The following is a 14,911-nucleotide window of genomic DNA, read 5'->3' as shown; positions in this document are numbered from 1 at the left end:
CGCTGATGGTCGTTACACGGAGGTGAGAGGCGATGCTTAGTATTAATTTTGGTTTAGGTACTTCTGGATTGTTACTTTGAATTGTCTTTGTCGAGAATTGATTTGATTGAGCTTGGCAAGTTGTTCCAGTCAACAACAGAACGTGGTATAAAAGAAAAACTTAATGGTAAAAGACCCCCTATTTCAATGATTTTCAAGAATTATTTCCCTCTAGCTCCTATAGCTAGGCTCCATGGGCGTACAGATGGGGGGGGGGCTCTTGCACGTCCCCCCCCCCCCATTTCACGACCACGAATAATAAGAGAAAAGGAAAGGGATAAGGGTAATGATGTCAAAATCTGTCACAAACTTGGTATTGATTTCAAGCGATACGCCATATCGAGCCCCCTCAATTTTTTCCTCATTATGCCACTGTCTACTGATGTAAAATATACCCATTCTTAGCCATCAGGAACTTGGTGCATAACGGTTAATTATAAGGGATCCAGATTCTCCCAAATGGAGGATCAGGATGCATGGAGCAATTTCTTGTGAGCAAAAAGGCCTGAACCACGATGGTGGTTGGGAGGGGGGGGGGGGCGGCGGAGGGGACTGGCCATCGGCGGCAGAAGCGGGGGTCCCGTCCCTATATTTGAGGTGGGGACCTCTTAAATTTTGGTTGATAACCATTTTTTTTTGCTTTTCAATTTTCTTTCTGCATCCCCTCTAAATTCTGGTGGACTCCCCCCTAAAATTTTGGTTGATAACCTTTTTTGTTTTTGCTTGTCCATTTTTTTTACCAGTGTCCATCCCCGTCACGGTGGACCCCCCCCTAAATTTTTTCGCTTCGCGGCCGCCAATGGGGCCGGCATTACATATTTAGAGTCAAGAATCTAAGCGTATGTGTGTAGGGCCTACACGTGTCGCCTACTTTTCAATCCTTTCATGAAAATTAATTATCTGATGCATTATTACAATGAATACTCGCACCTGACGCCCGTTGACGTACCGCCGCACGTACTGCCCCTCCCCCAGACTAAGTTGAAAATAATTTTTATATTGTTAGCTCCTCTTTATTATTACTTTTCTTTAAATCGATGGGGATAGTAAAACAACACATCTCTATCTAATGTGGCACGAATACGTACAAACAGTAAGTGGCGACGTCCCCACCGTCCCCAGGGACGATCTCGAGATCTATGTACATCCGGATATGTGCAGCTCAAGCACAAATAAATGCTCAATCGACGTCTGAATCGAAGTCTATGATGCTATCGTGGGGACGTGGCTGTTGAATTTTGTTTTTCAACGTGACTATTGGCCATAGAATCTCTCTTTAAAATGGAACGACTTTATGCATTGCCCTTTTCTGTTTTGGAATGCCCACATTTAAAACTAAAAAAACCATCATGGCTTCATGCACCTTCTGCAATGACAGTTTACTTCGTTGTTTTAGCATCATACTTCTTAGTGACGGGAGGTAAGTGTGAGCCAAGTTGTTCAGGCCACGATATGTCGATGAACGATACCCCGGGTCGGTCGGGTATGAACTCCGCAGAGATATGCTCAAGCGACGCAAGGATGCAGCGTCACTCACAGCTTTTGAACGTTTTACTTTCATGTTTTTGTTTTGTTTTTCCCTGCTGGTTAACCCTCACCTCCTGCCTATTGATAATACTGTTTAAACTTTCATACTTATTTCGATCATATGCAGCCAAACGTAAACTTCAGTATTCGCTGAACGGTATTGTCTGACTCTGAGACAAGACAAAGTCAAAGACACACATACCGTACCCAAAGTTAAACAAAGTCAAATTACTTTCAGGGATCATTAGATCTAGGGCCCGTTTCTCAACACCATCATAAGTCTAACTTCTTGACTAAAAGCGGAGATAGTGAGCTACTTGTCCACTAACTGTTTCACGAAGCCCTCTAGCTCTTTACCAAGATCGGGTACAACAACCTCACTAGACACCACTAAGGCACTATTATATTTATGAAACCTCCGAACCTGTCTTTCTTTCTTAATGATGTAAACTAGTGGCTACATGTGGGTAGACTATGACATGCAAAAGTGCCTAGAAATGTTAAAATTATAATCTTACGTAATAATCATAGAGGTTGAAATTACATCACAAAACAAGTGAGATAATGCATTCAATGATAATTGTAATACAAAGAAACTATAAAAACTATTGGTAAAAAGCCACAAAACCATTCATTTTGAAATAGTAAAGTGATAATCGATAAAGATTCTACCATGTCAGGCCATCCATAACTGAACTCGTAGTACTTGTTGTTTTCAGACCCCTGTTAACATTTGGATAAATTCTATCTCTAATTTCAAATATCGTTTGTTATGGTATTAATGATTAAAAATGTTTCGTTAAATAATATTTTGATGACGTTTGGAATCATAAAAGACTATAATTATCATTATACGACTCATACAAAGCTTGTAATTTGATTGGTTGAAAGCCATTCAATATTTGATCCATTTTGTGCTGCATGCAAATTTTATTTTCAATTGCACGGCGACCGTGCATTTTTTATTTTTTTCCATTGCACGCTTGAGCTTTCTCCTTCAGTGTGTACCACTAAGCATGTGTGTATACATACATTTTGTATGTGTGTGTTTGCATGCATCAAAGTAAGCGCATCAACAAGGCTGGCTGTGCGCACTGGGATTCATGAATCAAAATGCATCACGAAAGAACACAAACAATTAACTGCTTTCATAAAACAAAACAAAAATATTTTCAGAGAAAAGGAAGTGTCAGACAAAGGCAAAATATGTCTGAAATTCCATCTCCTTTTGTTGATTTTTTTCTTATCTATTGTCAATTACAAAATCTAGAAAATTTGTTTTATAAACCAAAGAATGCATGCCTTCATTTGTCCATTATGCGACCTATCCACTCTTGTTGGGGCTGTGTTCACCCCATTGCACTCAGCCTAACGGCTTTGTGCAATGGAATGGATTGAAGAGAGCCTCAACTCACATGAGGATAGATCGCCTAATGAACTCATGTGCATGCATCATATGTATATCATTTTACAAAGTAAACCGTTATGGTTTACTTTGGGAAACTATTAAAATTGGATATCCCAGGGGTACCCATCTCAACGTCCACATTCCACAAGTGATTTTTTAGTCATGAAATGAATTATTCGTAATTTAATTTTCTCTGCAAATGAATGCTCCAGTCTTCATGGTCCAAGTCTGTATGATGCATAATTCACATGCGCTATTATTTTGAAAAGATATATTTCCCAATTCTTCACAATACTTGCAATTTTGTCATAATTTTTCTTTTTGAAAATTATGATATTTTGTGACTAAGGCTAAGTCTCATCTGCTCTTTTTACCGATAGTATCGATATCAAGATATTCTAGTTAGTAAGCCTTTCGAGAAACAGGTTTAGTAAGATTGGAAGTAACTCCGTGGTTGGTGGATAAAGATATGACTAACTTGTCCATGTGTTGAGAAACGGGCCCCTAGTTACTAAGTTAGGGAATCTATACTATAATTCAGACAGTAAAGTCTGAGAGTCTTACTAAAAAATACTAGAAAATAAATAGACCATCTAGTCAAGATTTATAAGTGCTTTTAATATGTTTCAAAGAGCTGCCTAAGAATGAATAAAATGATAGAAATGTGAATACATCTTAAGTTGGGGATATTAAAAAAAAATGTCAAGACATCATTAAAATGCCTACTTGTATGATTTCATTTAGAAGTACAGAAATAAAATAAAGAAATATGTACTTACAGGGTCGATATGTATATCAATTCAATTGATATTGATAAGATCAGTAACTCCTAAACTGAAAGTTGGTGTGGGTTCTCATCCCACTGCTGCCACCAAATGAACACTTTATTTTTATGATGGTTAATATTGTATATTGGTTGTAGCGTTCGATGGCATATCGAGGCCAGTGTTACAAACAAAGAAAGATGACTGAGGCGATGATTATTCAGTTCCAGTATACTATATTTATTCACTGAAACTATTAACAGAGTCAGATTTTAGGAGGGGCTTAAACAATTCAATGATAGTGCTTCACATTGTTAATGGGGGAAATTATTCAAAGCTTGGGGGCAAAACTGAGAAAGGGTCTGTCACTGTAGTTGGTTTAGTTTTCAAGGATAGTTCACCATCAAGGGCGCCGGAAGCGGGGGGGCAGGGGGGGCACTTGCCCCCCAAAATAAAATTTTGGGGGAGCAAAACAAGATTTTGCCCCCCCAACGTGCCCCCCTAAAAGTAGAAAAATGATAAATTATTTAAGGACAAAAGTAAACGATGAAAGCACTTTTCTGCCTACAAATTGCCATTTCCATTGTCAAAAATGAAAAAATTTCGCCCCTGACGGGGCAATTACATATCATAGTAAGCCTTGCGTATTTTGATGAAAATGCCCCTCTATGAAAAATACCTTTCATAAGCCCCTTTTCCATCTTATTACAGTGTGATAACGTTTAACCTTTTAATGAATACATTTCAGACTAAATGTAATTGTTTTTTCTAAATAATATGTACATTATGAACTGCGGTAATTTGTTAATCAGTTCATGCTTATTTACAAATGAATATTTCCTGGAATTTGATATTCATCATTTCCTAGCTATGGTCACATTTTCCCCAGAAAAAAGAAGATTTTGAAGGAGTCATCAAAATGTGCTTCCCAGCCATACAAAACATGCAAAAGGAAACACATAAATCGAGTAATGTTTTAAATTTTAATGATTTTCAGAAAGGTTTAAAATTGTTAGACAATTAAGCTTGTCATATTTCTTTTTCCTCCAGTCAGTGGCATAACTACGGGGGCATGGAGGGCACGTGCCACCCCCCCCCCCCAAAAAAAAATCAAGGAAAAGGAGAAAAAGAGGGAGAAAGAAAGAGAAACATAGTGGGATAGAAGAAATTATTAATTTCATATATTGTAATTATGTTATGTTGCTGTATATTACATAAATAAACATTTTTTTGGTCATAACTTTATGAAACATAATTTGCTCAGGGCCTATGTCTTCATTGTTCTTGGTGCTCGCATTGTCTGTTTAACTAGATATAATAGATCAAATATTTTTTGCGGAATACACAGTTTTCAAGTATATTTTAGAGACGTGACGTCAAATCAAGTCAATATACACCAAATATGTTTCTTCGCACTTCCAGCTATCATTTTTTTTATGTAGTGACATAATGCTTCTTTTTCATGACTAATCAAAGTGATCGCCCCATTTATAATGTAAAACATTTCCTGTCCATGTTTACGTTCACATTAAAGGATTGATGAGATCTGTCTGCTCTTCATGAATTTATAAAATCAGTCCTTAAATGTCCCTTATTCTGATCTGAATATCAAAAATTTTCAGCTCGCGCTTCGCAATATTTCATTAGTGTGATAATCATGATAACAATGACAGCAAAAAGTGCTTCATGTGTTTAGATGTAATTCAAACAAAATCAGCAAGCGCTTGCCACTTACATTAGATGACTGTGGTGAGATATATACAGGGGTGTATACACTTATGGTTTCCTTAAAAAAATAGTCCTCAAAATATCCCCTTTTCAGCACTCACTTCGTGCTCGCATCATTCGGTTAGTGAAATTTGTATGGTCTTAGTGAATTCCTACAAACAAGCCTTAGAATGCCCCTCTTCAGGTCTGAATTTCCTAAATTTCAGCTCGCGCTTCTCGCTCGCAATAATTGATTAGTGAGATGAGTATGATAATCATGATTACAATGACAACAAGTGCTTCCTGTGTTTATATATAGTCCTAACAAAATCAGCAAGCGCTTCACACTCGCATTAGAAGAATATATATAGTGAGATATGTATACTCTTGATTTCTAAAATATAGTCCTTAAAATGTCCCTGTTTGGGGTCAACATAATTTATACAAAATTTTAGCATGTGCTTCGCGCTCATATCGTTGGTTTAGCGCGTTAGGAATGTAACATGATTAATAAAAATTGCTGACAATGTCCCTTTCTAGGTATGAATATCAAAAGTTTTCAGCTCGCGCTTCACGCTCGCATTGCATGATCAGTAATGGCACTGTCCTTACAATGTCTCTTTTAGGTCAGTGTACCTGGCAACTGAGTATATCACGCTGTCCAAAATATTGTGCCCCCTTCCGGATTTTGCCCCCCTAAAACTGAAAGTGTTCCGGCGCGCCTGTTCACCATTGCCTCATGTATTGTGATTTTTATTTTCTCAACACTTTGCAGGTGTAATCTATGATGTTATTGTTGAGCCTCCAAGTGTGGGATCTACAACAGACGAAAATGGACATCAAAAACCAGTATGTCATCTTGTACATGTATCTTTGAAATTGAGCATTGGTTGTAATTTAACATGAATTCTGATTCCTACTGGTGAGACAATCAATTCTAAAAAGAAAATGGAATTTACAGATGTTAGTTTTGTTTTAAAGGACATTGACAGTAAATCAACAAGGGAGAGTTATAATTATTTTTAAAGGGAGTTTGATTATGTCTGAATTTGTCGATTTAGCAGGAATTTTGTTAGTGTCTCTTCATACCCATAGGTCACATTTCATCATGGACATCACTTTGGGGGAAATGATGAATGCCAATTTGTTAGACACTCGGCAAGATTCCTAGTTCCTACCAAAAGATATGGCACAAACTTTTTAAAAGGTGTCTTACATTTTATATAACTTGATATTCATTAGATTATAAGAAAAAAAAGTTCAGCCTGTCTGTCATTTAAGGAAATAATTTCCAAACATTAAGCCAAATTCTACCTAATTTAATTTCACTTTGCCTAATTCAATTAGAACTTCCCATTTACATTAAATGAAGAAAGCTTCATCATCACAGAAATTTGTAAACTTGAATGTGGCTCAGTGGATAAGTCTCTGTATTAGAACCACAGGGTTCTCGTCCTGCAACACTTAAGTCCTTTGGCTAAGTTTTATCTACATTTGCCACTTACCACCCAGGTGTATTAAATGGGTACCTGGTACCTGGTAGGATGGAATTACTTGAATGCTCATTGCTCGAGCACTTGATCATTGTAGCCATGCTCAGGTCAGGGTAATAGTACTCACTAGTAAGAAACGTTTAAAGTCAAAGTACTATATGAATGTTGCATATTATCAGGCGCATATCCAGCATCAGATCCTACAAAGCGTTTCTTGGGCCCAGTTGTCTGGGGACAATAGTGACTCTATTATGTTTGTGCATGGACCCATACATTTCTTTCTTCTAGCTGATGCTGGATATGCTATGGTATAATTATTATTTTTAATTTGTATTCCTGTCCTTTGTAGGTTGCCTTCATGCCATACAGGGTGAATGGACAGTACATCATGGAGGGCTTAGCGTCTAGTTTTCTTTTTACCATCGGAGGGTTAGGCTTTGTCGTTCTCGATAAATCTAACTCAACTGTGATGCCCAAACTCAACCGTTTTCTTCTTCTTCTAGTGGGCTTCATCTGTATCCTCATATCTTTCTTCATGTGTAGAGTTTTCATGCGAATGAAGCTTCCGTAAGTATTTTAATTTTAGAAAAGTATTTATGGTAGATTTATAGAAATACACTATATAACATTTTGATGTAAATCCAATGATTTTAAATTTATGATGAATATGATTTGAAAAAGAAAATATGGCTAGGTCTGCACTAAGAGTTTGCGGAAGTTGTTACGTTTACGAGTCATAGGCCTTATATTCCAAAAAAAAATCAGGATGAACATTTAAGCATTTATACAACACAAATGGAAAAGAAATAAAAGTGCCCAACAAATATCCAAGGCCAAAGGAGGAGCAACAAGGCCAGTCCACAGGGCATCTATGGCCACATCCTTGGGTTTATTCAACCTTGGACCTGGAGTCACCTGGAATGGGTGAACCAATTCCCTTTTTTTTACTTGAGAGAAAACACTTATTCATAATTCTGAAGTGGTAAAAGGAAGTACCGGGTCATGTGCCTAAAAATACTTTTTTAGAAACTATGCCATCTAATAGTAACTTACGAAAAATTCTTTGAATTTGATTCGCTTTTGAGTTTTGAGCCATGTTACCTTGGTAGTTACCATTAGATGGCAAAGTTTCAATCACAGTAACTTTTATGCAGTAGGGCCAGGGACATATTCTTGCGAGTTTCCACTAACATGCAAGCGAACTTGTGCCTTGAGTCTCAAGAGACAGGGGAAAACCAAACATGACATTTGACATTCATTTTACTGGATCTCACAGAGTACACTGTTTTCATAATTGTATAAAAGTCTTGGGAATCTCATATCCAATACTTGCATGAAATGAATATTCTGTCATAGTTTCATGAGTGAAAATCATTTCCTATAATTCCTTATTCCTTGAAGCTTGTACATACAAATGATATGAACTTAAGTTTCAAAGTTGAGGTCAACCAAATTAACATTCTGATTTCAATTATATTGTCCTCTCTTCTTTTTTTCGGGGGGGGGGGGGGGGATCTGAATTATTTTCAAAGTCAGCAGTCAGCACTGCTTCTATATTGGATTTTCTAATGCAGGTGAGACCTATTTAATAAAAAAATGTATTTGTTGTCCCACAGACATAGGATGACTGTTAAAAGTTCAATTTTCACACTTAATGAGATTTTCTTTTTTCTTTTCTTGTTTTCAGAGGTTATCTTCAAGGGTAGTCATCTCCTATTCTGTAGATCAGCCTGGTTCAGTGTAGAAAAAAGAGGAAACTTTGGAGTCAGTCTTAGATTACATATTTCTTGGATGTCATATATTATATTTCATATTTTTTGAAAAATGTTCTCAAATACCGGTAATACAGACAAGGGGTTGTTTGGGTAATTTAGAAGTTGAGAAAAATACCAGGCCTGCATTTTGAACCCTGGTTTCACTTACCGTAAAGGACGATCTGAGTCTGTGCAGGAATTATAAATAGCCAAAAATGTCAAACAAAAATAAATGAAGTTTAAAAGTTTATATGTACTCATCATAATTTGATGATGAAATAAAATATTGTAGGTATCTTCATTCGCAGATCATATTCTTAAGTAAAGTACCCAATGAGCTGATGACGTTTTGCCATGTCTGGCTACACATAGATGAACCACTATTGATTACTGATAGAAGGTTGTTGGTGTAAAATAGTATTAAATACCAATATTCAAAACTGTTCTATTTGTGCCTTATGTCGTTTTTTTTTTTCAGTTTTCTTGTATTTCCTTCTTTTACTTTTTATCATTCCCAATATTATTTCAATGTTTGCTACCGGTACTTCTGAATACCATTATAGGTCACATTTTCCAAATAAAGAACATTTCATGAAGTATGCTCTGATCCATCAGAGCACTCACTTTTTTTTATTTAGTTTTTTAGATCAAATGGGTTCCTCGGTGTTATCTTTAATAGGGTAAAACTATTTTTTTTTTATATCTAAGTCAGTATTGTCAAATTTGAAGGAAAAGTCCACTCTGATACCAACTTGTGGTGATTCATCTCAAAGTTATATTGACCTTTGCCACATGTTAATTTTGACGACTTCTTGCATATTCTGTAAAGGAATACATACAGACCTGTCTTTGTATTTCAAGTTGTCTTCAAATTATGTGTTATATATTGTGCTAATTATTATATGTTATCAAGAATCTACATAATTCACAGGACAAGAATTTTTCACAGTGATGTATTTAGTACACACAAAAAAATTGGAAAGATATTTCAAATTACAAAATTCTTAAAATGGCTTTGGGTAAAGCCATGCTCAATGCTTCTTTACTTTGGCTTCTCAAAACCTAGTTCTGATTTACTATATTATCTTCTGACAGCCAAACAGAATTTATTTTCACTGTTTGTTTTTCTTTTCTTTTGTTTGATTTTTGTCTTCTGTTCATTCTTACATTTGCTCTTTAAAATGCAAATAGAAGCTTTGTGCATGTCTTTATACAGCACCATTTTAAACATAATTTCATTTTTAATTATTTTGTCCTTTATTCCAGTCATTCCTTTTGTGGCATTGATGATTGTTAACTAAATATTGTCATTTACATGTGTGTTTATGAGAAGTTTAATTGGGTATAGATTACCCAGTTTTGAGGCGCGATAGCTCAGTCAGTCGAGCGGGGGTTTGGGATTCCGGTGACCCGGGTTTGATTCCCAAGTGGTGCGCTAGTGCCCTTTTGTAAGGCATTTATCCTCATTACCATGTCCCTCAGAGAGGACCTTAAGCCGTTGGTCCCCTGGTTGCTTGCTCACAGGCATTCATGCTTTCTTAGAGGTCAGGTAAAAAACCTTGGTATAAAACCTCGGTATAATATAAGAATAGTATAATTTCAGTTTGATTTGAAGAAAATGTACATAAAGGCTAAAACCAAATACCCTGTAATTATCGTTATGGGATGGGGCAAATAGTAAGACTCCTAGCATAAATTGTGAGTATTTTTGGACACATGTTATGATCTGCACTTTATCAATTCTGCAATTGTATCACTAACAATGGATAGCTTGACATATTTGTTATCATGTCCATGAGTTTTGTGTGGTAATATCAATAAAACATTTTTCTAATTTACTTATATGGAACCTTAACAGTCTGGTTTGTTCACATGCAATGTGTGTGTGTGTGTTTTAGACCGGGGGGGGGGGGCCACTTACATTAACGAGTGGATACCGTGCGCAACCAAAAAACACGTAAAAAGGATGTCTTTTTCACGATAGGGCACGTTACGTACGTAACGTGATAAGGGTGTCAAAAACACAAAAATAATGAAAAAAGGGTATCTATTTCGCTAGGAAGATTACGTGTTTAGGGTCGAATTTGCGGGGATGATAAAACAAAATTAAAATGGGTCCTTTTTGCCCCAACACTTCGTGTTTAGAGTCCGATTTGCGCGAAGTGTAGAAGGACGTGGGGTCGTACTAAACCAAATAAGGTAAAGCCGACGACCGAAGGACCCGTAACAATAAAACATTCCTGTACTTGTTTAGGGGTTCATTTCAGGTAATATTTGCCAAGAGTATCGTTTTGTTTCCAATACTTGTTAAGGGTAGGGTTTCACATGCCAGTACTTGCCCAGGACCAAAATCCAATTGAAACCAGTTGGATTTCTAACTGGTTTCAATTGGTTTCAATTGATTTTTACTGGTTTCAATAGGTTTTAACTGGAATTCAACAATTTCCAGTTAAAACCAATTGAAACCAGTTGGGCAACTGGAAATCCTAACTGGAACCAGTTGATTAACTGGATATGACTTCCAACTGGAAATGATTTTGGATCCAGTTGGGTAACTGGAAATCCTAACTGGAACCAATTGGGCAACTGGAAATCCTAACTGGAACCAATTGGGCAGCTGGAAATCCTAACTGGAACCACTTGGGTATCTGGAAGTGACTTCATGTGGAGGTGCCATGGCCGAGTGGTCTAAGGCGCCTGGCTATACATGGAAAGTCCGGAGTTCGATCCCCGGCCGCGGCACCTATGCCCGTGAGCAAGGCATTTAATCTACAATGCTCTTTTATCCTGCTTTCAAATAAATGGAAATGCTATGTGCATTATTGGTAACTAGGTGTGCACTTGTTTTAAAAAAAAAAAAAAAAAAAAAAAAATCTGGAAATTATTTCTAAGTGAAACCAGTTGGGTAACTGGGAATCCTAGATGGAACCAATTGGGTAACTGGAGATGACTTCTAACTGGAAAGATGGGTAACTGGAAATGAATTCTAATTGGAACCAGTTAGGTAACTGGAAATCCTAACTGGATCCAGTTGGGTATCTGAAAATGATTTCCAATTGGAAATTTTCCAGTTACCCAACTGGATCCAATTGAAACCAGTGAATTTGCATATTTTCTGCCAGTGTGCACAGATTAATGTTTTATGAGATTCATCATAATTTACAATGTATCTATTTAATTTTTTTCAATTTGAAGTACCACACTTTTTTCAAATAAGTGTTTAGAATACTTAGCAGTGAAAGCCATGTTCATAACTGTTTAAAACAGATTCAAAGATAATTAGTAAACCACTAACTCTTACCAAATTACATCAAATAAAAATACATATATTTGAAGATCTCCCGTATAATTATACACGTATGGAAGTCTGTATTTTATCAATGCCCTTTACATTGGTATTAATAGACAAATAACACTGCTTCTGTGTTGGCATGAGCAATAGTTAGTGCAAATGCTAATTAATTTGTAACTAATGTTAAGGGGTGCATTTTCAGAATACGGAAATTACATGTTTAGGGTGCTTTACGAGACCCCATGGTCGCGCATGGTATCCACTCGTGAATGGAAGTGCCCCCCCCCGGGGAAATATATCTAAATTGATTCCTTGCACTGACAATAAACAAGTCCACTCTATATTTCAGCATAAGAGAGTGATATATCTCATCATATTACTGAAAAATAACGAATCTTGGTGCTTTTCATCAAAACCTTCAAAATCCCCTAAACTGCATGAAAAATCCCCCAATTTCTTTTAATCCCTAAATAATTTTTTTCATCCCCAAAGGCTTCTCAAAATCCCCAAATTTTCAAAATTTGGGGATGGAGATCCTCAAATGGCAACACTGAGGGCAAGATGAGCTTATAAAATATGCCGTGGCGTGGCGTCCGTCGTCTGTTGTCCGTCCACAATTTCAAATGCTACTACTTCGCCATTTCAAGTCCGATTTCAATTTTGTTTGCTTTATATGATAGCACTAGGTGGGGGATTCAAAACTTTTTCACAGAATTTTGAAATTCATGAGGTTCACCAATCTTCTACACAGGATTTTGAAATTTTGACTAGAACAATTTAATTTATGCGAAATTAATTTATGCATATATTTAAAAATTCACATAGAATGCTTCTTTTTCTTTATTTGTGGAACGATTTTTATTTTTTTTTCTTCCATCTGGAAGAGTTTCATGAGGTTCACCAATCTTCTACACAAAATTTTGATTAGAACAATTTTTATGCTAATATATTCGAAATTAATTTATGTATATTTTCAAAAATTCACATAAAATGCTTCTTCTTTATATGTTGACCGATTTTTTTTCTTCCATCTGGTAGAGCTTCATGAGGTTCACCAATCTTCTTCACAGAATTTTGAAATTTTGACTAGAACAATTTTTATGCTAATTTATGGGAATTTATTCATATTTTTAAAAATTCACATAAAATGCTTTTTCTTCTTTAATTGTTGACCCGATTTTACTCTTTTTCTTCTTCCATTTTGTAGAACTTTATGAGGTTCACCAAACTTCTACACAGAATTACAAAGAAATGTTTTTTCTTCTTCATTTGTTGATCATTTTCAATTTTGTTTGCCTTAAATAATAGCTCGAGGTGGTGATACAAAATTTCAACGTAGAATTTTGGAGCTCATTAAATATGCTAATTTATTCATATATTTTCAAAACTCACAAAAATTACTTATTTATTTGTTGATTGAATTTGGTTATTTTTGTTCCATCTGAGAGCTACATTAGGTTCACCAAGGTTCTACACAGAGTTAAGAAACTTGACTAGATAAGAATACTTAATTCATATGAAATTTATTCATAGATCACAAAAAATGCTTCTGTGTCATTTCTTCATCTATTTCAATTCTATATCCTCAATTCATGTCACCAATATATAATAATATACAAATAATGAATACAGTGTCAACTGGGCTGAAATTAAAATTGTGTTAAATTTTGTTGCGAGATGCCGGATGAGCTCCACATCATTGATGTGCTAGAGTTTAAAATATAAATCTGTCAATTAACTGAATCATCAACTGTTGAATTATTATACTTGATACTGAGCAAGAAACCTGCAGATGAGTCAAGTAAATGCCCAACTATAGTACACAGGGCATATCAAAAGTGCAACATTTTGTAAAAAGCTGCTAAAATCATATTTAAAAATATATGTTTGATGGATTTTTCCGTTTTTCCCCCATTTCAATGCATTTCATATATATACTAGGCCCTTTATGAATTCATGATAGATCTTCATCGGAGGCATCATGAGGAAATGTTAAGATCCCCCATCTTCCCGATGCGGTAAATTAGGGTTTTATTATTTCTGCACATAAAGAAAAAATAGACGTGTGTTTTCTGCGTAAGTCAAAATACAAGTTGGTGCCCGTCACAGATTTCTTGGCATCCTATATACTAACTGACAAGTGACCAACATGACAAAAAAGTAATTTCGACAGTCCCCCAAATTTTTTAAGGCACCTTACAATAAGACATATGATACTAGTCACTAATGAAATTAAACTGCGTGAAAGAGCATCATATAGAGTGAAAGGGGTGAGGCGAACTTTTTAAATAGTTGAAAAGGCCTCTGTCTCGGCCCTCGATCCATCTCCCATCCAACCTTGGCTTGAGTTCAGAGTGACGCCCGTGATTAATGGGGAAGTTCACACTGAAAAAAAAGGTAGTTGCAAAAATTGATAGCAGAAAAAAAACATTGGTGCAGGTCTGAGGAAAATCCATTAAAGATTAAGAAAGTTATTAGAATTTTAAGTTTGGGATATTTTGTGACGTCAGCAGCCGCCCCGTAAAATATAAAATGCAGAAATTTTGTTTTTTAATGGTTCGTGGTAACTAATTCTTTTCGGAAACGGGTGTGAAATGGTTTGTGCATCGATATACTAAAGGTAAAGTAAAAACCATTTGAAATTTTCTGAGAAAATTACATTTCATTGACTTTTTTTTTTGTTTAATATAGCTAAGAAATTTGCTAGCATAAAACGTCACAAATCAAATGATTAAAATTCTAATAACTTTTTTATTCTTTGATGGATTTTTTTCTCAAACCTTTGGCAATATATTTCATTATTTTAACAATAAACTTTTTGTCAGGGTGAACTTCCCCTTTATTAAATGTACATGTATCATGCGGGACACGATGAAGCGATAAAAATATCTATTTTCATTTTTTGGAGCCACTCTAGTGTATTTTTT

General features: G+C 35.8%; 1 protein-coding gene across 1 annotated transcript; it reads left to right on the top strand.

The window, feature by feature from the left end:
* The first annotated feature begins 1,223 nt into the window (after nucleotides 1–1,223).
* Nucleotides 1,224–8,752, top strand: LOC121408732 (oligosaccharyltransferase complex subunit ostc-B-like). The gene is made up of 4 exons (XM_041600342.1): nucleotides 1,224–1,459; nucleotides 6,221–6,294; nucleotides 7,288–7,505; nucleotides 8,626–8,752. The coding sequence occupies exons 1-4, from the start codon at nucleotides 1,321–1,323 to the stop codon at nucleotides 8,642–8,644; spliced, it is 450 nt and encodes a 149-aa protein (XP_041456276.1). The 5' UTR covers nucleotides 1,224–1,320; the 3' UTR covers nucleotides 8,645–8,752.
* Nucleotides 8,753–14,911: the final 6,159 nt, after the last annotated feature.

Source organism: Lytechinus variegatus, chromosome 2, assembly GCF_018143015.1.
Source record: "Lytechinus variegatus isolate NC3 chromosome 2, Lvar_3.0, whole genome shotgun sequence".
Taxonomy (NCBI): domain Eukaryota; kingdom Metazoa; phylum Echinodermata; class Echinoidea; order Temnopleuroida; family Toxopneustidae; genus Lytechinus; species Lytechinus variegatus.
This window is presented reverse-complemented; position numbering and strand designations above follow the sequence as displayed.

Bases quoted from the DNA above. Each gene is read 5' to 3' on its own strand.
- LOC121408732 (XM_041600342.1), top strand. From the start codon at position 1,321: ATGGAACGACTTTATGCATTGCCCTTTTCTGTTTTGGAATGCCCACAT. The intron at 1,460-6,220 runs GTAAGTGTGAGC...AACACTTTGCAG, and splicing joins ATACTTCTTAGTGACGGGAG to GTGTAATCTATGATGTTATT. The intron at 6,295-7,287 runs GTATGTCATCTT...TGTCCTTTGTAG, and splicing joins AAAATGGACATCAAAAACCA to GTTGCCTTCATGCCATACAG.